General features: G+C 33.6%; 1 protein-coding gene across 4 annotated transcripts in view; it reads right to left on the bottom strand.

The window, feature by feature from the left end:
* Positions 1 to 25,221, bottom strand: part of LRBA (LPS responsive beige-like anchor protein) — a 748,688-nt gene that overhangs the window by 524,587 nt on the left and 198,880 nt on the right. For all 4 annotated transcript variants that reach the window (XM_022599722.3, XM_022599721.3, XM_022599723.3 and 1 more), the window contains 3 exons: positions 15,944 to 16,022; positions 13,825 to 13,958; positions 6,543 to 6,604 (listed from right to left, as the gene is read on the bottom strand). In XM_022599722.3, coding sequence (XP_022455430.1) covers positions 6,543 to 6,604; positions 13,825 to 13,958; positions 15,944 to 16,022 — 275 coding nt within the window. The remainder of the gene's footprint in view (positions 1 to 6,542; positions 6,605 to 13,824; positions 13,959 to 15,943; positions 16,023 to 25,221) is intronic.

Here is a 25,221-nt window from a genome sequence, read left to right as displayed (position 1 = left end):
TTCAGAAACAACATGTAAATTGAGTCCAAATTACCTAGAAAGGAGAGAGAACAGGTAATTGAGTTAATTCTTGAATGAAGTAAAAATAATCACAGTGTTTCATGAAAAAAACAGCTGTACTTTTGCAAATCTACTGATTTTCTGTAATCACTGTGATTGGAGAAGCAGAGAAAACCAGAAGCAGAATACAAAAAGAGGCATTTCCTATATTATTCACTGTGTCAACACTGATGCTTTTCCTAAAGTATATTTTACAAAAATTATCCATACACACTATGGCCATAAAAAGCATTTTGTGATCAAATATACTAATATTATTCTCATAACAGATTCAACAATACACTTTTATATATATATATATATATTTTTTTTTTTTTATACACATACACACACATACACACATGTGTTGACTAAAGGCCTTGAGGAACCCTCCAGTAAAGATCCTAATTAAATTTAAATGAACATTTTCCAAGCTTATTTACCACTGTCTGCTTTTCTCAGAGAACATCCATTTTCATCACACAGTACACACTAGGATTTGCTGTACTGGAAGTTTTGGACAGTGAGAACTGATCAAACAGGTAGCCGGCTACCACAAATCTAACCAAGGAAAATTATAGGTACAGCAAAGAGTAGAGGAAATGCTTTAAGAACTTGAATATCTATTGATCTCGATGAAATTATAAAAAAAACATAGATGGAACCTGGAAAAAAAATTTTGACTGAAAGGCAAAGGAGCCTGAAATGATCTGTTCATGAACAGAAATAAAATTAGTTAAATTAAACAGGGATTAATAAATACATTTTTATGCCCCATTCGTAATTCCACTCCCTGCCCCTATTATTTGCTTCTATTTCTCTTAAAGTCCTCATAAAAATTCTATGTTGTATTACAATTATTTGTCTCTCTTACTAGATTAAAAGGAGAGACTTGTCTTAAAATCATTCAGTACATGTTTGCTAAATAAAAAAAGAAATACCACAAGCAGGCATATTAAGGAGGACTCAGGGTAAATAAACTGACACAAAGCTCTGTATAAGAGATAGCATTTGAACTGAGCCTGACAGACAGTGAAAACAAAAACTTAGAAGTTTTTTTTTCGAAGTATAGTTTATGGCCCCACAATACTGCTGCATAAAAGCTCCATACCATAAGATTTCCTTATAGGTAAAAAAAAATGCATAAGGAAGTTAAGAAGACTTGTATATTTCCAATGAGCAACTTAAACTCAAAATTCTTATTTTGTGGTTAGCAGAAGATAACCTATGTTTTACTGACTCAATTATTTCTTTTTAAAAACCACACCATTTTCTTAATATTAGATAGTGAGTTTTAGTTTAAAAGGTTGACGTGTACCCTATATACAGCACACTCTGAGGAGTTAAGCACCACAGTTAAATGAAGTAAATCTCCATTTATATTAAGTTCTACAATAAGTAAAACGCACACACAGTAAGAGAAATCAAATCAGTAGCAACTTGAGGTGATACCAGTAGGGACTGATTACAGAAGCACAGGGAACTTTCTGGATTGAAATGGGTGTTACACGGTTGTGTATATATCTAAATGCATTGAACTGTACACTTAAGATACTGTATATATACTCTTGTATATAATATTGTAAAATATTACATATATATTGTATATTAATTATGCTTCAATAACTTTGATTTTTTTAAAAAGAAGTAAATCTGATTAAGCCAAAAGAAAATGAAAAAAGTAAGACTCTCATTTATAAATGAACATGACTACAATATTTGGCAATGACAAAATAGCTGACAATAAAAATGAACAATTAATACACACTTAATTACACATAAAAGAATGAGGATGTTTCATAATGAAAAGGACCAAAAGGTAAAAGCCCAAAATACAGTGTTTATGATCAATGTTACCATTCATTTATTAATTGTACAATTATATAAATATTTGGTTGAAAAGTAATTATGCTGAATGTTGGAGATACAATAGAAAATAAAACACAGTGCTTACCTTTAAGAAACTTAAAGTCTAACGGGAAAGAAAAAAAATAATAGACAATTTAAATAAAGAATGAAATTACTATAAGGTGGGTCAAGTGAGTGCTTAGGATGTATATACCTCACCTAGGCTTAGAGTTGTGGGGAAGAGAGGAGTCAAAGAAAGCTTTCCAGAGGAGATGGCAATTTAGCTGGGAGTTGAATTATTTATTTATTCCATATATATTCACTGGGCAGCCATCAGATGCCAGGGACGGTGCTGGGTACTAGGCACACTTCACAGTTTATCTAGTATACTAGGTATATGAAACAGAAATAGTTGTAACCTTCATAGGACCTAGAGTAGAGAGAGGGAGACTGGCAATAAAGAAGTAGCAAACTAGCACAGGTATAGTTAAAATTTGTGATATGATGAGTGCTAAGATGAAGACGTGCAAAAAAGATACCAACTATAGATATGATCTGAGAAGAGCATAATTAAGCTGAGTTCGGAGTGATGAGAAGAAGCCAACAATTAGACTCACCAAATTTGAAGGAAAGAAATTATAGGGAAAGAAAAAGCCTACGCCAAGACACAAAATTATGATGGCACATTTGGGTAACTTTAAATAGTTCGCATAGCTTGAGAACAGTTACAAAAACAAAGTGATAAGAAATGAGGTCCAAACATAAGAGAGGCCTAATAATGAAAGATGCCTTTGTGCCACGGTATAGAGCTGGTTTGCTTTCCCCTACCCCTCTCGGGGTTTTGTTTTTTTTTTAATTATCTACTTTACCCAAAATACTCATCACAACTATGAAAAAGAAAAGCTCATGAAATAAAAAGCCAAGAGCAATAACATTAATGTCACATATTTAGAAGGAATAAACTCAAAAAGGAGAAGAAAACCAGAATTAGAGAAAAGGAATTAGAGGAGAGTGATGGAAAAGAGGAACACTTTACTATGAAGATTCAGGAAAAAAATCAACTGGCAATAATTCAACCACGAAACAGACATTAAAGAATCATATGAATAGTGATAGCTGGTTCTCATTATGAACATTATAGTTTTAAAATTAATAATTCAGAGATATTGAAAGAAATGACCAAACCTTTTGTTATTACCTTCATGCAAAGGAAATATTTCCCAAAATAGCAACAATCTACATATTTTGTTGAAAAATGTATTGAAGAAAAATCAGACTAACACTATTTTTAAATTAACTTTTACTGCTAATTAATTACTCACACAGGATGCCAGGCCAGACTACATGGTGCTTCTAGTTTTTCTATATACTCTATGCATTTCTGATAAATGGGAAAAGAATAGATGACCTGGCAGAAGGCTCAGACAATAATATGTGATTTACAGGACATGAATGCAGCTACCATAAGATTTATCTGACAGCCCTCTCCGATAGTGGACTGTTGAATATCCGATGGAATGATTTCTAGTCTAGAAAGTCTACTACTGAGTAGCCATACACATTATTTATTTATTAGATGTTTTGGGTTGAAACCATTTTTAAATGACGCACTTCACAATGCACAGTCATAAATTTAGCTTTAAACCCAAGAAGGGAGGTAGTGTTATTGGAATGTATGTCAGACTGAATTAGGATGAGCAACACAACACTTTTATAAAGTGGCCTTGAATACAATGTCAATTCCTTCAAAAATGATATTAATGTCAAATGAGCAGGATATAAACACTTTACACAATGCTGGAGTAATATTACTTGAAATATTTATTTAACATTTTCTTTAAATTCATATGGATTTCTACAAGGTTTATACACATACACAACAAATATTGGGCAAAAAAAAGTTACATGCTTCTGAAAAACTGAATCTGAAATATAATTAAGAAGTTGTTCGATTATTTTCTGTGCATCAGAGAATATACAGTTTCCTGAGGAGTGTATATAGTCTTATTTTAAAGAAGTAAAGAAGACTTAAATCAGGTTTTGGAGCTTAAATAGCTCTTGAATTATTTTCAGTATAGGAATAAACATAACTTAATAAACCGTAAGTATATATATATATAACTTTACTCAAAAATAACATGCTAAATATTTTAAGAAAGATTTTCAACTCTAAATAATAATATTTTGTCTTAAAATGTTAAAATTTAAATGGGATAAAATATAAAATGGTATCTAATAAACCTATTAATGAATGAGTGGATATTGAAAAATATGATCCTAGCTGAAGCTTTAACAAAATATATAGTGATCTACTTGGTCTTAATGACAGCAAACCAAACGTGATCATTTCCTCATTTCTTAAATTCAGGCTCTAAACTCTCTTCTGTAATAAAATACGGCAGATTTAAACACTTTGTTAAGAAGAATACAAAAAAAAGTTTGGAATGGATTCAAGAAAAATAACCAGAACATGGCTGATTGCCATGAAATTAACATCAACTAATTTGTAAAGTTTTAAATCAAATTTGCAGATGTTTAAGTTCATAAGCATATCCCATTATTTATGTGATTAAAAAGGAGTTTTTGACCTGATCTTTCGATCTTTGGCACTCAATCCACTACATTTCTTCTTTACAAAATTGATTAAAATTTTAGCAAGATGCTAGCCGTTTACTTCCCACCCTATCTCAGACTAAAACAAATTATCAGTCAAACTCAAGCCACAGCCACCCAATATCTGCAAAATGTCGGCTTCAAATTCAATTTCATCTCTCTTAAGCTTTCATGTAGAAAAAGACAGTTCACTTTTTAACAAAATAAATCACTTTTGTGATTGCCAATCTGACCTCTTTGAATTAGGAAAATTCAAAGTGAAAAATGTAATTATCACCCCAGAACAATCTGTATACATCTGGAGCTAATTCTAGCTTCATTTTTCATGTCAGTTTTTGCACTGTGCTACATCTTATAGAGATGCCGTGGAACTTTTGGAGAACCCATAAAAAATGTTAAGAACTTCAAACAAACCAATAATGTGTTTTATTTAAACAAAACTTTGAGATGATCTGACTTTTGCAACTTACTCTAAGTGATCTTCATATTCCCATTTGATTGGAATAGTATTAAACAGCACTGTGACATACATGACAAATAGGTGTCTTAAAACATGTCATTCTTTATCTTTTCAGCTTCTAACATTCCACTGTGTAATATACTATATTTAAAACAGCTTTCATGTATCAAGAATACATTAAATTCTTCTAACCTAGAAAGTGAAACTTCACTATCAAACTTCACCTATGAAACAATTACATCTCTATAAACAATAAATTCATACTGCTGTGAGTATACATATAAAACTGTAAGCAAATGATTCTTAAAGTAAGGGTAATTTCATGTCAGTATAAGAATGGTATATGGTAATTTCCATTCAAGAAATAAACGACCAATTATTTCAAATCAGATTACTAAATGGGAAATTTTATCCAGTCAGTTTGTAAAGGAATGGGAGTTTGCTAAAGTAGATAATTCACTTAAAAACATGACTCTCACTAAATCTAAGAATAATAAGCCCACTACAAACATAACTACTCTTCACAAGTTCATTATAAAAATTCATTAGATGTAATCTCTGGAAGTAATTGTTCTTATTGCATTTTATTGACAATGCATAGTATTGATTTTTCACACCTTCTATGATTCTTTAATTTGTATTCATGAAATGTCCATCAGCACAGTCAAAATAAATTTGGCAATATAGGCACTAAAATGAATAAATCGATGAAAAGAAACATTAATTTTGCATTATCCTTATTCGTCAGGCAAGTAAACCAGGAGAGTTTTAAGTGAAGGTCAAAGGTTTTGAAATGGGTCAGAACCCTTGACCTCTAGACCAATACTCTTCCTATTAAAAAAGGCTATTTTAAAGTTTTAAGTAGGGGAATTTACTACCAGCAAGATATCATTTTTAAAAGACTACCAAAAAAAACTCTCAATAAAAACATTCATCTGTTTAACTGCTAAAGAGAAAAGAAAATATCACAGGATACATGACTTTTACATAAGTTTAAAAAAAAATCATTAAAGTTTACCACATGAGGTATAAGGTTCCTGAACAATGAAAGTAATCTCGCTTTTAGGAATTTATTCACTACATCTTATTATGATGGCTGCCATATTTTTGTTGATGTTTTCCCAAATCTACTAGATATGTCAAAAATAATTAGCAATGACAAGAATTCAAAATTATTTATCACTCATTTTATAACCTCTGCACAAAAGGGAAGTAAACCCATTATTCCCATGGGAGTCAGAGTGGCACTCCGCGAGGTATAGAAATAAATCTGTTTCTGTAACCTTAATATGCAAGGCAAAGAAATTTAGTCATCTCAAGGCCATTTGACCTGGACATTTTTAAATGTGGCTCGAAAAACCTCTATTTCTCATTCATCTATCCTATTTCTCTCAGCACTCACTTTGAAATAAACTGTTAGCACCAAACACAAGAAGTAACCCTTTTGCAATACAAATAAATTATTTTAAAACTGCAAGCACAAAACTATTGTAGCCAAAATTTCTAATCAATTTTAACTTTCTTGCAAAATGAATTCACTTGAGAATTTACTTTTAATTCAACATTTATTCTTGTCACTCACCTGAGAACACAGTAGCATAACCAATTCCACAACTGAACTACTAGACTTCATGCAAACCAGACCTATATCAAAGAGAATTTTTTTTAAATTACAAAGTAAAAAACAAGGGATTTATTTCTTATACAACTTTGTCCAAATTGGTTTTAAAATAAAATTTAACTTCTTGCTAAGAACCACACCTATACATATTTGATCATATGTGTAAACAAAACATTCTGTAATTACTTTAAACTTGGCATCAAAACCACAATTTTTTGTAGCCAATTTCATTTCAGCTTTCAAATTACTAAAACATTTATTATAACTTCATATATACTGACATTTCACAATACTCATAGAAATGTGCACAACATATGCCATATTGACCAATATCACCTAAATTTTGTTTTGGAGAGAGTTGATTGTTATACATGCAGAGAAGGGAAATGGCTCCCTGACCTTTGCTTTCTCCACCACACTCTCTCCCTTCAACCCTCTAGCTATCAATCAAGTTTCCATTTTGTTTCATGGCAGCAGACATCCCAAACACTCTTATTAGTACCTTGACCTGTGACCTCACTCTAAACCTTAACAGAAGTGCAAGCCGTTGTCTGTTATATATTCTTGATTTTTTATAAATAAATGCATTTATAATTTCTCTTTTATGTTTCATTTGGGTTCACCAAAAATATTTCAGGAAGGAAGTTTTATATAGTTAATAACTATCTAAAGAATTCTTTAGTTTTGATTAACAGTAAGATATAAAGTAACTACTTTAAAGAACATTCAAAGAAATTTTATAACCAGTATCTTAAAAAAGCAATGCCAATAATTAAAAGCACTAAATTACTAAATTACACTAGTAATAAGTAGAAAAATTAAAATTTTTTATTATTATATTTTTCTAAGCAAACGTAAGTTTAAGTTCAAAGTAAACTGAGTATAACAACTAAAATAATTCCTCATGGTCCTCACACCCCCCACAGAATTACCTTATTTCTTTCTCCACATTAAAGTTCTTGTGGGCATCCTATCCCATCCTATTCCCTTTCTTTAATCTTCTTGCTCTGTAGTTCTTTCTTTTTCCCTCTTTTACTCATGATGCCTCATACCTGCTGACGCCACATGTTGGCATTCTGTAGCCTTACAAATAGTATTCAAGTTAAACAGGTTGTTCACCCCCTTCACTTTCTAGAAAAGTCAAAAACATTTTTCTCCATGTCTGAAAAAATGTGTAACATAGAAATGATGGTAACAGTGTCAGCACTGGCATGAAAATTAGCTACAGAACATCTACATGTTGCATTAAGCAAACAGGCCATTAACTAGACTAAACTGTTGTTTCTATAGAGCTAAGATGACCATACCTCCTCAGGCTAATGCCAAGGCCGAAAGGAAGGGCACAGCAATACTCCATCTCTTATTGGTGGTGTAGCTTTGTTGGTCTGAAAACCTGTCACTTTTCATAAAATGTTACCCAACTACAGGAAGTTCCATATATTTCAACTTCAAAAGCCACTACTTGCAGCAAGTAAATTCAGGTCTTTTCTACAACTAGGATATTATTCCTTACTGCTCGATTCTAGAGGAACCAGAATTCCTACCACCTTTCCTTTTCTGGCAAAGCATTTAGGCCCTGATCTGGCTCAGCCTTTTATATCCACTCAGATAATGAACAATAATGATTAAAAGGGCCTTGGGCCATTCAAAGTTAGAAAGATTTCTAGATGTTCCTTTGTCTCTCTACAGCATATTGTAGGATAGTTCAATACTCGTACTTTCAAAAATTACTTATTTCAGTCTTATTTCTCAATAATAAAGATTAGAAAACCACAGGAAGGTTGATACAACCACTGATCAGTGGGTTGAGTGTTCAAGGACAGTAAGATGTCAAATAACATTTCATAGTTTGATTAGAATGATTCATGTGTTTTTTAGAGTGAGATTTTATAGATCTGTAAAGCATGGGTAGGGGGCGATGGAGGATCTTAAATGAGAAAGGGCTTCAGAAGACAAAAAAAGAGCTTATATTAGACCTCTGATACTAAGCTTCCTACCTAAAGGGCATCAATACTGCAAACAAAAATATATAACCTTGGGAATAAATAAACAGGAAATAATCCCAATAAGGGACTTGATATCAGATTACACAACTTAATCACATCTCTCTGTGACCTAAATTGTTTTGTGACACTGGTTGCATGGACAAAAAAGCAAGAAATGACTTATAAATCAGTAAATCTGTCTTCAGATCTACATTCAGACTCTAAGGATTACCCAAAGGAAGGCCTTAAAACAACACTTGGAGTGAAGTTGTAAGTTGTTGCAGAAGCATCAATTTTCATTTTACACACACAAATCCTATTATTGTCCCACTTAGCAGAAAGTGAACAAGGTACTGTAGGCTCAGGGATCTGACTAGCCTCATAATCTGACCCTTGGGTTCAGTTTTCTTGGTTTTACCTTTGATTGATTTTTTCAACAATATGGAATTTTAGTCTCCTCAAAAAAGACAAACTGAAAATGCCAAAGCCAAGAGATTTATACTCTTCTGGTGTTTCACAACCAAAGACCACTTCAATTTCTCCACCAGAGACTATTTATTCCACCTCTATTACCACTGTTTTTCCATACTATTAAACTCAGAAGTACTAAATGGCTTACCAGATATTAAGCTATCAACATCCGAATGCACTGAGATACCTAAATTCTCAAGTGTACCATGAAAAATGGTCATGACCATTTACTGTCTGGAACATAAGAACCCTGTTTGTTGTTTTATTTATCTTAAGTCACCTTAAATAATTTACAAAAAGATAAAGCGATGGTGTAAACATTATTATAAGTTTCAGTAAGAATTTAAGCATAATAAACTCAAAAATTTTTCCCTGTTTTCCAGGTTTTGAAAGTATTTGTCTATAATTTGGATATAATTAACTGCTCCTCATGAATCTATAAACATGATATTCCTCTTAAAAATACTGCTTCTAAATTTCAAATAAAATTCTAATAGCTGCAACTTTATCATTAATTCTGGTCCTTCTTCTTGAACTAACATCATCAAATGCAATACTTTGGAAAAGTTGGATTATTCAAAATTTTGTTGTAGAGAGAACAGCCATTTTCTTTTCTCTCAAATTCCAAAATATTTTCTTCTTTAGATTATAAACACCATTTAGAATGATTAACCAACTGAATTTTTTCATTTCTATAGGAAATTTTCCTTCCAATTGTCTTCGGCATATACCTGCTTTAGTATCTATTCACTTAGAACTGCACCAAGTAAATTGTGGTGCACAGTCCATGAACGATGGATGAACACTGTCACACGCCTTCTTAGCAAAATGAGATGTCCCAGGTTCTTGTCACAAAACATTGTACAAATTTTGTAGAATGAAGTCGTTCCTCCTATTGAATGACACGATGCTGAGAAAACCAATTTCCTTTTTTGTCCACAGAAATATGCTGTGCATTAATGAAGTCCTGATTTGATAAAAATTATGAGTACTACTCCCTGTCTCTTCAAATTCACCCACAGTTGGTCTAGTAATTATAAAATGTCTTCTCCTGTCAATTTTTTTCACCTCACTATTATGGGCAGAAAATAAAAAATTCTGAATTCTTAACTATATTCAGTGAAAGCTAAAAATAAGACCACAAAGACGGTATCCACAGACTTCTTTTATACCAATATTTCTCAACCTTTTTTGAGGAGCCTAAGGAACATTTCAGACCATTTTTTCTTAACTGTGCCCCCATGAAATTTTAATGCTAAAGATAAACTATACAGACGTACTGTTGTCCATCAGAAGGTCAAAAACCACTGTAATGTCTAAGATATTTTTGCCCTCCCCAAATACCAGTTTTTGATGCCCCTGAGAAAACAAATTTATATCTTCTTAAAATACAATGCAACACTTTGGCCAACGCAGTAAGAAGACTGAGGGTGATCCAAGAGTGATGATTTGCTTTCCTAGGATTATAGGGGCAATTCCAGTATTCTTGTTTTCTTCTTATTTTAGTCCTTAGTATAGCTAGAAATAACTGATGAGTAATGATAATTAGCAAAATGTTTTAAGATATAGGAAAATTAAGATCACAAAGACCTCATAATGAACCTTAGATTTATAAGAAGTGTCCAATGAAATCACTTAAGGTAATTGTCAGATAAAACAAACTTTTAAAAAATGTGATCGTCTCTTTCTTTTTGGAAGACTTCTTTTAAAAAATAAAAGGAATAAAACATCAATTCTTACAACGGGTTATAACTACTTGAAAAAGGGGGTTAAAATCACTAAAATTGAGCCAATCAGAAAATATGTGACTTTAGGCATGATGTAACATGAAGTATTACATCTAATTAAAGTTTTAAACTTCAAGCCATCAGAAAATACACAAAATAGACAAACTGTTAAATAACATCACCAAGAATAGCCACAGAGTGCCAAAATGTATAACATTCTACAGAACCACCAACCACATTTCTTCAGTGAGTCAATAACATGAAAACAGAGGAAGAATAGGGGGAAACTATTTGACATTAACATGGACTTAAGGGACATATCAAATTCAGTAAAATTGACTTTGGATCTTAATTGGAAGAAAATCAATATAAAAAAATCTTTTAAATAAAGATGAATATGGGCTGAGTATTACAGAATTATTATTAATATTATTAGGTATAATAGCAGCAATTATGATTATGTAAGAAAATATATTTTTATATGAATTATGAATTATTTAGGGGTGAAACAACGTGATGTCTGGGATTAATTGAAACACTAAATCAAAACAAAGGGAGGTGGATATAACAATTATGGCAAAACAAAGATGGTCTGGGTAGTTGCCAAAAATAAGTTCATGGATATTAAAATTCCTACTTTGTAAATATTTTAAATGTTCATTTAAAATTATTAATAAAAATCACTTTTAAAATTTAAAAGTAATAAATTTTCAAGTACCTGGTCACACAGCTAGTGACTGACAAGGGCTGAGGTATCCTGCCTTTTAGTCCAATGCTTTTTGAACAGAACTATGCTGGGATGACCTCCCTTCAAAACTTTCCTGTTTTACAATGCATAAAACCACCACCCAAAGTATTCCTCACAACTTAAAATACATAAGCTATATAAAACTCTTAGATTTGTTTGCTATTTTTATGAATACAGACCAATGAGTAGTCACTGCTCAAGTTTATAGACGAGCAATAGTGCATCATCCTCTTTTTTATCATTTTATCAGAATTTACCAATAAGAAATTGATTCTAAATTAAATTTTGTTCCAGGATCTAGAATTGGCAAGTTTAATACTTCTGAGTATCTAAGGTGATACTATTTTTCTGGGTCTATTATAAAATTCAAAGATCAACTAAGTAGCCAAAATGTCTTGCCACACTGAAAGGCTAAAATTAATACATTCAATTTGCTGTTACAAAATGAAATATAGTTAATAAGTTGTCACACCACTTTAAAAGAATAAATGTTTGATATGTGAAACATAAATTAGGGTGAAGTCCTTCAATGTATCAATTCACTTCCTTTCAAATTTTATTACTTCATTAGGTCAAATAGTCCTTGGCTAAACAATTATTTCCTTCAGCAGATGAAATAAATTTCCACTGCAAACTTAGTTCAGTATTTCTAAAATCTGAACTTTTTTTCAAATAAATTCAGTGCTATTCTTTGACTATACGGAAATGATATCAATCATCACCAACTCCATATAAATTTATAGCAGGGATGATAATGAAATTATTATTTTAGCTAATGATTATTACTCTTATAGATACATATTTTAAGGGTCAAATAAAGTGCTGATATCCCATAGTTAACACTCAGATACAGATAAGTAACATTAACCTATTTATAACTTGAACATTAACCTATTTATAACTTTGATTACCATTATATCCTTATTTCTATAAAAAGAGGGGCTTTGGGCTTCCCTGGTGGCGCAGTGGTTGAAAGTCCGCCTGCCGATGCAGGGGACACGGGCTCATGCCCCGGTCCCGGAAGATCCCACATGCCACAGAGTGGCTGGGCCCGTGAGCCATGGCCGCTGAGTCTGCGCGTCCGGAGCCTGTGCTCCGCAACGGGAGAGGCCACAGCAGTGAGAGGCCCGCGTACCGCAAAAAAAAAAAAAAAAAAAAAAGAGGGGTTTTTTTCACAAGTTTTAAGAAATTCCTTAGGAGATCATCTAGTGACTGATAACCAACAAAAAGTCATGATAACTAAAGCTGTAAGTTGATATTTAAAGATACTTGCATACAGATAATTATGCTTTCCCATGATTTTTCAGCTTTAGGAGAATATGTGTCTCATCCTTAAACCATCTAACATGGATACAGACAAGCCAGACTTAGCAAACATCTAGTCCAAACACTTTTGAATGAAAAAAATCAGTTTGACATTATCATTGATGAAAATCCTCTAGCTTCTCCTTAAAAAAATTCTAGCTATGGGAATGAAGATTTGTATTTTGAAGTCAGTCTGTTAAGCTCTTAAATAGAGCTAATCATTTGAAAAGCTGATCTCTATTGAACTGATTCCTGCTGTCTGAGGAAACTCAAGGTCTACTTTCACTTGATTGAGTTAACCTCTTTAATATTAGAAGACACTTAACTATTTGACAAGTGCTTCATGTAAAAAAAAAGTCCCAATACCCCTCCATCCATTCCATAAATAGCATGGTTTCCAATCCATGCAGCAACTTACTTATTATGCATGTTATCTAGTTTGACACAATCTCAAAGTACCCTACCTAGAAAAGATCCAGTAATCTATGTATGATATAAGCAAGACAGAGTAAAATACTACTGTTTTTCCTACTTATTTGTAAAATGGAATTCCACTAACAGAGACAAATAATGCATTCCTCATTTTCCTAATATGTAGCAATACACTATTGTTTATATAGATCTTAAATTCAAGTAAAATCTCAGGTAAATACCCCACTTACTACTATAACACCAGTCTCTCCAATTCTCAATTCTCATAGTTAATTTTAATGTATTAAAACATTTCTTAGTTCTTTCATTCAATACTTTTTTCTTTTTTTATTGTTCCCCAAAACACACAGTAATAAATCTAATGCACACAAATCTCATGCAAATCACTGATAAAAAACCTTGAACAGATTAGAATAGCAGTCATGCCATATTCTTTAAAAGATATGTACAGACTCTTTGAGAAGCCTTGTCAAAGGTTGAAAACAAACAATAAAACTCCATGCATCTCTTATTATTCATTTCAGTTTTCAACCCTGTAGTTTAAATGTATATATGAAGAAAGAAGAATCACTTACTTGTTCCTTCTATAAGCAGTTCTTGTCCATGGCTACCCAAAAGTGTCCGAGAAAGAAAAGGTGCAAAGTCTACAAATATCTCTCGTAGAAGAGGAGCTGCCTTCTCCAAAGCATGTTCGAGCCTCTCTGTAATACTAATAGAAAGATGTTAAGTTACCTGTACTATTCATCAGTATTTATCAGTTTTCTAGTTTTTAAAATGAGTTTTCATAGAACTGTAAAATTATGTGAAAAATTTAAAATTACCTGAAGATTCACTATTGCTACGCACACCATTCCTTCTGCCTGGAATATCCTTTTTTATTCTGTTGTATATTGCCACCCCTAGCCCTCACAAACAACCTGGTTAACAACCACTCCACACATCAGCTCTTACTGGAAGGCTTAACTGGCCAGTAGAGAGCACTTGATTTTAGTCCCATTACAACCTAAACAAACTATCAATCTTTTAACAAATTTTCTATTGACCATTAAACCATGAGCACCTTCAGATCAAGAACTATGCCTTCACTTCTAAGTTCTCAGCTGCAGCATATATTACAAACTCAATAATGTTTATAAACTGAAAGAATCAGTCTACATTCTTTTTCACTAACATCTATCTCTATAAACAATTTCTTTCTAATGCAATCTGAACAACTTCTCACTTGCAAATAGTATACTGGCACATTTATAATGATATCAATTTACTCAATGTATCTCTTTGTGACTATATGTACATATATTCTTATATATATGTATACACACATAAACCCATACGTATATACACACACACAGTTGTCCCTCGGTTTTCAGTGGAATGGTTCCAAGACTCCCTACAGATAGCAAAATCTGTGGATGCTCAGGTCCCTTATATAAAAGGGCATAGTATTTGCATATAACCTATATTTTAAATCATATCTAAATTACCTATAATATCTAATACAATGTAAATACAATGTAAATGCTATATAAATAGTTGCCAATGTCAAACTATCATGTGTGGAATGGATGGACGACAAGGTCCTACAAACTGTAATGGAAAAGAATATATATATATATATATATATACGTATGGCTGGGTCACTTTGCTGTACAGCAGAAATTAACACAACATTGTAAGTCAACTATACTTCGATAAATTTTTTTTAAATTAAAAAAAAGAAAACTACAAAAAAAAGAAACATCAAAAAAAATAGTTGCCAGTGTGAGACAAATTTTTGCTTTGCATAACTTTTTGGAAATTTTGTTTTAATATTTTCAATCTGTGGTTGGTTGGATCCATATCCAGCTGTATACATATATATATATATTTAATGAGTTTTTAAAAAAAAACAAGCCCTCTGCATTTCAGGAAATTCAGTTTCTAACTTATGAACCAAACATATATATAAACAGCCACTACTTATTTACTATTCCTACAAAGTGTACTTTCTATTCATACAACCAACAAGAGATGCTACTGAAACTATCAACTGGTAAGCTGCTGGAAATTTCTGTGCTCCATAACCATCTCTTCCCAGGTACTATCCATAAAACTATTTCTCTCTACTTATCTCATGGATCCTCTTATCCCTGGATGATATCACAACTACAGGCCTACACTTGTAGCACCCAAGTACGTTTATTTTTAAAGTGTTATGCATTTCCCAATTGTAATAAGGCAGATTAAGAACTCTAGCCACAAAGGCCCTAGTAGTGGAATATATTCACAGCCTTCCAAATTAGAATTTGAAACGCATATACCCAATTAAACAAGATAACTGACAGTAAAAATCTATCTATAATTCAGTATCAATATAAACTTCTTATTTCAGCATTTCTAGGGAAGATGAACAATGAATTCCAAATGTTCAATCTACAATCATATGAAACGTAAGCCATAAGCTACTAACTACCTGTGAAATTAAATATTTGTTATGCATTCCACATTTATTAATCAGAAAAAGCTACTTCTCGGGAATCTTTTACATCTCATAATCTTTAAGAAGGCACTTCTAAAATACTCCCAAGCCTCTAAACGTCATGCATGTTTTTTAAAAAAGAAACAAAGTAAATTTTTCTAAAAATTGTAGCTAGACATTTTTAAGAGTCATCAAAAGGAATAAATCACAAATATCCAAGTTAGTAGCTTGAATACCTCATATTCGAAACTTGGTCTTGTGGAACTGAACCAACTGTTGGAACTGCAGGTAATTTTGCATTAGATGATCTACCACCTATAAAAGAAAATAACTATTTAGGGGATTTTCTGTTTTTAGATACAAGAATTCAAACAAAAAAGATATCCTGATAGCAAGTTATCAAAAAACATACTATACTGCATTTTTAAATGCCTATTAATTTGGATAATATTAAAATCTACCAATTAACAAGGTTTTTCTTGAATCATTTAATATATAAATCTCAGTTACCAGTTCAATTATCACACCAAGCAGTGCTTCCACCCATCAGCTGAAAACGTAATTGAAAAGTAAATTCTGACTCACTAAATTGGGGTCATGATTCCTTCCATTGAACATCAAGTGGCAACAGAGATTTACAATTAGAAACTTTTTAAATTGAAGCAAAAAACAGAAACGGTTAATTCCAAATTTAGCTTAAATAGGTATGCCTCATTACCATGAAAACTGTCTTTATTCAGCCACCAAATAACTTCTGCTATACCCTGAATGCTTCTGAGTCTAGTCCAGCAAACATTATGCAATAACCACCTGAGAAACCTTTCTTAAATGATACAAGCAGAACATAAACTCCCTCATGTGTGTCCTCACTGTAATTAGTAAATAACCTGTTGTTTGCATTTGTCACATTGTATTTCAATTGGTTTTTTAAATGTCCTTTTTCCTAGTATACTAATCTTTTTGAAAGCAGAGATCTCATCTTTTTCATCCATTGATCTCTAGCACCTAGACAAACTGACACAATACAAGGTTCTCAATTTATGTTAATTGCAGAAATGATTCCCTTAATCATTCCATCTCCCATATTTTAGTAGGTCAATCTTCCCATCTGGTATATACTTCCCTCTCTAGTTCCTACAATTTTATGTCCCTGTCTTTGTTCAAACTACTTTGTAAAATTAATTTTCACCATGTGATCTTATTTTACTCTCCAATGAACACTCCCAGATGTCCTTACTCTTGTATATCTGTATTGTTAAATGCCCACTCACCGTCTTATAGCACAAAATGTTCAAACTACCTTGCCCTATACAAGAGCTACCTCCTTTATGTTTTCAACAAATAACTGTGCTTATAAATTTTACTTGGCAAGAGAAAAATAATTACCAGGAAATTAACTCTGACAGAGTCAAAGAATGGATAGGTACAGAAACAACACACATTATGAGAAGTATTGAAAAAGTCTAGAAGACTAATTCGGAGGATAATTTACTGAGGCTTGAAGAGTTCTAAAAAGCTCAAGAAAGTAGGGGAAAAATAAAGTTCCCATTTAAGAATCAGGATATATGGGATAGAAAAGCATTCAATTTAAGCTAGGAGTAGGGCCTGAAGAAACAGAAGAGCCATTTTCTTTCTAAGGACAATAATAGGGAGAAGGAAGAAAAGAATGGACACACACACAGTGTCAAATGCCCCTCTCTGACACAGGGACCATAACAGTCACTGGAATCCAACTGGGATGATAGCCTAACAACCTGGACAGTATAGGCAAAGGAGGTGTGCACAACTTGCTTGCAGCTGCAATCCAAGACGTAAAGTTTCTCTTTCTAAAAGTAGTGTCCTAAAAGGGCACCAAGTTAGTATTAGAGCAGACTGAAATCCCATCACAATTCTATAGAAAGGTAGACCAAGAAAGGCAGCAAACATATTGAAGCAAATGAAACAAAGATACAAAGCTTATAAACAAGGAGGGAAGAGGGCCTCAAAGGATTCTGGAACCTATCAGCATGCACTATCAGAGGTCAGATTCTTTTGATCTATTCTTAAAACTTCAGGCATGGGTAGCCTGGAAACACCTCAAGGAGACAAAGTGGTGTGGACAGAAAGATAAAAGAAAGATAGAAGAAGAAATGTTCACCTAGGACGTAGAAAGAAAGATGGCAGAAACAGATGAGAAGGTAGAAAAGCAGCCTCTTTGACATCTGGGAGCTGGCCCTGTAATGTCAACTAGGCCCTGGTGTTGTTAAGAGCTGGCTTAGAGCCCACAGCTAGGTCTTGTTATTCTCTCCCTGAATATAAACAATTTCATAAAACAGCAACATCAGACAAAGCCATGCCATGACCATGATGAATCAACATAAAACAATACCACTCTGTAATCATGCCCCAACAGACAAAAACATGAACTCCAGCCAAATAACAAAGATGGTCAAACATCCCAAATCTTAATATGAAAGATTGCTGTTTCTTTACAAATTAGAGCTTTAGCCTCATTCAAGTCTTCCATGATTATAGGTAAGATTTATTAGGATATTTAATCATAGAATTACCCATGCTTTCTGACAGAAGAAAGCCCCACTTCCTTAACCACTCCCCCAAATCATCATTTTTTTCTAGTTATTTTTTAATTACACAAAGCACAAATACATCCATATTTTTAAATTCAGCAGTGCTTTGCACAAACCCTCCTAGTCCCAGTCCCTACCCAAAGGCAGCCACTATCAGCAATTTGGAATATATCCTTTCAGACTCTGTTCTTTGCACTTACATGCAAGCTCAAATCCTATAATAAATCTTTTCTAACACTATTCCTGAGATGCCCCAAGTTTCACTATGTGCATTCTCCCTCACTGACTTATTCAACCAAAGGTTTACTACTGGGATCTTTGGCTGGAGAATATTGACACAGACTTTAGATGAAGTTGGGCAGAGAAAGATGGCAATCATGGGCTTATTTTAAAAGAACCAGAATTTAATAAATCTCTAAGTAAGAATTCTTTTCCAGACAACCTATTTCATCGTGGTAAGATGCACATTTTTCTACATGGTAACATCTCTCAAATTAATGCATTTTACAAAGGCATCTTAGCAATTGTAGTCAGCCAGAAGTTGAAATCTAATTGTGAGAAAACACAGTGGATAAAATCAAGAACGCAGCAGCAGAATCAAATCTGAAATTTGGTAAATGACTAAAGGAGGAATTGCGTAACTCTTTGAATTCATTATTTTGCCAAGGTAAAACCTCAAGATTACATAAACTAAAGGAAAAACGGTTGAATAATTAATATAAATATGCTGTCTGAATACAGGTATACCTCGGAGATATGTTGGGTTTGGTTCCAGACCACAACAAAGTGAATATCACAATAAAGCAAGTCACACAAATTGTTTGGTTTCCCAGTGCATACAAAATCATCTGACAGGGCTTCCCTGGCGGCGCCGTGGTTGAGAGTCTGCCTGCCGATGCTCCGGTCCAGGAGGATCCCACATGCCGCGGAGCGGCTGGGCCCGTGAGCCATGGCCACTGAGCTTGCGCTTCCGGAGCCTGTGCTCCGCAACGGGAGAGGCCACAACAGTGAGAGGCCCGCGTACCGCAAAAAAAAGTAAAGCACAATAGCTGCATTTTTTTAACAAATTGTGTTTTTTACAAATTGAAGGTTTGTGGCAACCCTGCATCAAGCAAGTCTATCAGTGTCATTTTTCCAGTAGCATTTGCTCACTTCATGTCTCTGCATCACATTTTGGTGATTCTCACAATATTTCAAACTTTTTCATTATTATTATATTTATTATGACCATCTGTGATCAGTGATCTTTGATGTTACTACTGCAAAAATATTATGACTCACTGAAGGCTCAGATGATGGTTAGCATTTTTTAGTAATAAAGTATTTTTAAATTAAGGTATGCACATGGTATTTTTAGACATAATGCTTTACACACTTAATAGTCTACAGCATAATGTAAACAACTTATACATGCACTGGGAAACAAAATAAATTCATGTGACTCATTTGGTGATAGTCGCTTTATTGCAGTGGTCTGGAACCAAAATTCACAATTATCTCCAAGGTATGCCTGTATATAAAATATATACTCTCATTCACATACATACCTATACATATAGTCGCTAGCTCTGTCCACTGAGAAAATCTGGGAGCAGCAATACCCTAACACCTAATGTCCAGATATTGGCTTCTAAATACTATTCTCCACTAAATAAATAAATCAGAAATAGCTAATTCAATAACAGTGGAAGAAAAGCAAAATGAGTTTGAAACATCTAGTTTTCTTTTGTAGAAAGCAAGGAAATTCCAAGGAATGTTTGGATATGTCACGTTGGCACAGAAGCCAACTTCAAGGGACTCCCACCGACCAAAATAGAGACAATTTGAGCATCAAAAGAAATAATGATAGTAACTGACTGTAACACAGCCAATAAAATAGGAAGCCATGAGGCCATACCGATATGATAAATTAACAGTCTGGGGAACAGGATATTTAAATAATTTCAAAATACCTCTCCACAAAACACTTATTAATTAAAAAAGCGAAAGAATAACTTTACAATATAGAAACCTGGCAGTTTAATCAAGTGACGAAAGTGGTCACCATCAGCATTTTGACAAATCAAAATTGTGTGCCTTGTGATCAGATTCTCTGTCTGTTCCATAATATTCCTACCAAAGAAATACCTGTTTCTAATCATGAGGAAACATCAGACCAACCCAAATTCAGGGATGCGCATTTAAGTTGTTCCCAATTTTTTACAATAAACAATGTTTTGTATATGCTTATATAAATCTATATACACTCCTTTATATTCTTGAAGTAACTTCCTAGAAGTCAATAAACACACACTTTAAATGTTGATACATATTGCTAAATTACCCTGAAGAAAGAAAAAACAAATTTACACTTCTTTGATTACTAATAAAATTGAACGTATTTTCCCAATTTACTGGAAACAAAACAGGAAACAAATGACTGTTCTGACCTTTTGAGTATTTTCATTAGAATCTTTTTCTTTATGATTTGTAATCATTCTATATAATTATGACAGTTAGCTTTTATCATTCATTATAAATTCTTCCTAAGTTTGTAGTGATTTTTTGCCACAGAGAATTCTATAATCTTCCCTTTAAACCATCTATACCAGCAAGATACAGAAAATAGGAATATCACCAAATTTTTAACAGGGTTGTTAGGATATTTAAATTTTAAAATGTAAAGCACCTAAGATAAAGAAGATTCTCCAATCTTACTTTCCCACATTTCTGCAAGGTACTACAGAAAAAAAAAAGTCTAGAGCTCTTCTGAGTGATCCTACTACGTATCCATGATTCATGCTATCCATTTTTAGTAGAGCCTTCTATTTATATATTACTAACTTATTAAATTCCCATAATAAGTATAAAAAGTATAATAAGTATAAAAAGTTGTCTCAGCCTGAAACCTATCTCTCTTCCTGCTTTCAAAAAGAAATGCCATGGGCTTCCCTGGTGGCGCAGTGGTTGAGAGTCTGCCTGCCGATGCAGGCGACACGGGTTCGTGCCCCGGTCCAGGAGGATCCCACATGCCGCGGAGCGGCTGGACCCGTAAGCCATGGCCGCTGGGCCTGCGCATCCGGAGCCTGTGCTCCGCATTGGGAGAGGCCACAACAGTGAGAGGCCCGCGTACCACACACACACACACACACACACAAAAGAAATGCCAGGTCATCCAAGACCAGAGCCTTTCTCTTCCACATCTGAAGGAAACGCTGCTAACCTCTCAAGCTACCTCAACCATCAAATTCTCATAATTTCCATTACCATGTTCTGTAGAAAAGGTGTTCTACACTAGCAGAAAACACTTCCTCATCAGCCACTCACAACTAAACCATTTTCAAATTGAATCCTAGCTCTATCAATATCAGGCCAGTTTCTTTGATAACAACTACCCTTAAGAGGTTATAGGGTTGAAATGTTTCGGGAAACAGTAAGGGTTCTGCCATTTACTAGCTGTGTGACCTTGGGCGAAGTTACTTAAGCTCTCTGTGCCTTATTTTCTTCATCTGTAAAATTAACAGCGATACCTACCTCACCGAATTATTTCAAGGATTAACGTAGTTAGAGCCTGTACCACAGTAAACACACAGTGAGTGACAGCTTCCCTTCCTACCCTGCTACTCTAGGATTGCCTTTAAAATATTGAAAGGAAGTTATGTTTCCCTTTAGTCTGTACTTCAGGCTGAAAAGACACCCAAATTTTCAACAATTATTCATATGACATTAAACATAGGTAACTTAAATGAAATGAAGCTTATAAAGTGCCTTTTTAAAAATTCGCCATAAAAACTTAAGAAGGAAACCAAAGGTAAATTCTTTTGAGAAGTCTAGAAACCAATCCCAGATTTAACTTCTGTAAAAAGTGGATTTCTAACAGCTTTATTTATCAGATTGGTATAAAATAACCCATGGCCATAAACATTTGGTAAACCTAGCCACTATCCTCTACAGCCTGTCACTGCCTCACACCACTCCCACAATTTTCTAAGGCTCACTTCAATTTTATCTGGGCACTTTGATTCAACTGCCTCTTTTAACTAAGGCAAAGTTAATTCTGGATATAGATAAACAAAGCCAGGCTCTAATCAGAGGTTTTGTAGATTTAACTGATTAAGAAACAGCAAAGATCTGGGACAACGTGACCTTCCCTGAAACATGCTTAGTCTTTAGGCAGAATTTGATCAATAATCAGCAGTTATGATTACAGTTCTCAGCCAAACAGAAGGATCTGGAAATCTGGACTATTTTACCCCCCACAGGCTTGGTTCCTTTGGAGAGAGGGCATTGCAACAATCTTCCACAATTAACTTCTGCGTAATTACTGAGCCTGTCTCTTAGAGTGAGCATATTCCCACAAGATGAATTTATCCACAGTGAATCTCTCTTTTCCTCAACACATTTTCTTCCCCTTCCACTGATAATTAGAGTTGACTCTTCTTTTTACTGGGATTATAGTTTCTTGCTGACCTTCCACCCATCCTTACCATCCTGCTCAATCAAGAGTTAATTATACATAAAAACTCTAACAAACTGAATGGAATCTATCCTAATGCATAGGATTAATTTTAAAATGAAGTTAAAGTAGGTACACATTTTTTCGTGCTGACAACTTTTTAAAGTATATATATCAATTCCCATTTCACCATTAAAAGATTTCCATTTTTGCATTTCTCACAACAAAATTTCAAACTAGAGGGCAAGACAAGGTGAAACTGAAAATTTTTTTCACTCTTCAGTATGTGGTATTTCTGACAATCAGGACCAATCCTCCTATTCCTACACAACACTCAATGAAGTACTTCAGAGACCAAATAGTGTTATTACACTCAGTTAATGACACCTGCAATTTTCTAAATTCTTGACAGCAATAAGATCATTGAACCACGGTTGGCTACTGACTTCTATTACCAGTAATTAATGAATTATTTCTGAGCTTTATTTTTCTAGTGGTAGTTTTTTAAAGACCATATTTATTTACAGTATATGAGATATTTTCTCTAAAAGGCCTAATTGGGATTCCCCTGGTGGCGCAGTGGTTGAGAGTCTGCCTGCCGATGCAGGAGACACGGGTTTGGCCCCAGTCCGGGAGGATCCCACATGCCGCGGAGCAGCGGGGCCCGTGAGCCATGGCTGCTGAGCCTGCGCATCTGGAGCCTGTGCTCCGCAACGGGAGAGGCCACAACAGTGAGAGGCCCGCGTACCACAAAAAATAAAAATAAAAAAAAAATAAAAGGCCTAATTGGTATTTTTTCTTGAGCTTTTCCGAAGTTGACGAAAAGGAACACATAAGGCCTCATCTACTTAAAAAGAGACAGAAGTAATAAATTGCAAGAAAATGTTTGTATGAGGCTTCAGACAGTAGTTTAAAACAACATTAGCTTTTACTGCACAAATTGAGACTAATTTTAATGAGGTGAAACATATATATCAAAATTTGAAAAAGTCAAGGAGCATTGGTGGCTCTACATGAAACACTAACAAAAACGCTTTCTTGACACTACCCTAGAAATAATGCCAATTTTCAAACCTTAAAAAGACTATAGCAGAAAGGGATTTTTTATAAAGTGATCTTTTCAAATCATAAGAAAATACATTACCAACAAAGATAAGTGAATCAACTAGCAATTGTTTTAAGGAAAAAAAAAAATCACGTAAAAAATAAACTAAATATATCAGTAATTTCACACCAGGTTGACCTTCATTCCTACCAGACAGAAAAATGTTACCTTCCAAATACATTCAGCATTTTTTCAACTCAGATTAAAAAATCATAAAGTTATGACAAATTTGTTTTTAATCAATTTAACAATAAAAATATTTTCAACAAGTGATCAAACATGTAAATTCAGAAGCTACTTCCAACATATGGAATGGTACTGACTTATCTTTTCCTTATCCTTGCACTGATAAACTGGCTCCTTCAAACTGACAGTCTTCCAGACATTCAAAAGAACAAAAGGGAAAATGTAAATAGATCATCTGTCTAGCATCTATCCAGGGAATAGCCGATTGTTAATTCAAGGTCCCTAAGGGTCTACATAAATAATGTCCTTTGCAAAAAAGTACTATTAATACAAATGCCAATATTTAATCCCTAAACACAGTTATTTTTTTAATTGCCCTCTCTCTCCTTTTCTCCCTCTTTCCCTCCCCACCCATTCCAGACCAATTCAGGGAGGGATAGTCTATATGCCCAGCTAAAATTCTTCATTAAATAAAAGAAACTTTTATTGGATAAGTAAAGATAAGCCTCTTGGGTCAAAGATTATATAAAGCAAAGAATCAAAATTTTTCTTCAACATTAAAAATAAACATACTAATTTATAATATGCATGGCTCTGATACACAGTAGAGCCTAATACTCTGGTAAGTAGTGTAACTGTTAAATTTTGCAAATTAGCAAACACTCAGCACATAAATTATTTAAGAACAGTCTATTTAGTTCCTTCATTGGGTTAGCTTCAATTTTGTTTTAATCGTTTACGCTTTGCAAATCAAACATATTTGAAAACACCACCGGACATTTGAAAAAAGTGTAACTGCATCTTAACACATATTGTAGTCTGGACAATTAAACCTTTACTAATGAGTAACTAAAATTTACAGATTTTGATATATTTACTAAAAACTCTATTTTCTCTTTTAGTGTTCTTTATAAATAAATATGCATACACAAAGGGCAAACCTTGTTTCTTCTGATGAATCTTTTACCACTTCTTACGAAAGGTTTGCCATTATTATTATATTACACTTTTTTGCTAATAAAATGCTACAAAAGCTAAGAAACATTATTCAAACTAAAATCTGAAATTTGTATGAGTCAAAACTTGAATACCGATCATAGTTTTAATACTGTACACTGTTTTAAAATGTATTTCCAGGGCTTCCCTGGTGGCACAGTGGTTAAGAATCCGCCTGCCAATGCAGGGGACAAAGAGTTCGAGCCCGGCCTGGGATGATCTCAC

This window comes from Delphinapterus leucas, chromosome 5 (assembly GCF_059928025.1).
Source record: "Delphinapterus leucas isolate spDelLeu-1000000601 "Yukka" chromosome 5, BTC_Dleu_Yukka2, whole genome shotgun sequence".
Classification (NCBI taxonomy): domain Eukaryota; kingdom Metazoa; phylum Chordata; class Mammalia; order Artiodactyla; family Monodontidae; genus Delphinapterus; species Delphinapterus leucas.
The sequence above is the reverse complement of the archived record's forward strand: the minus strand, read 5'-3'. Positions and strand labels throughout refer to the sequence as shown.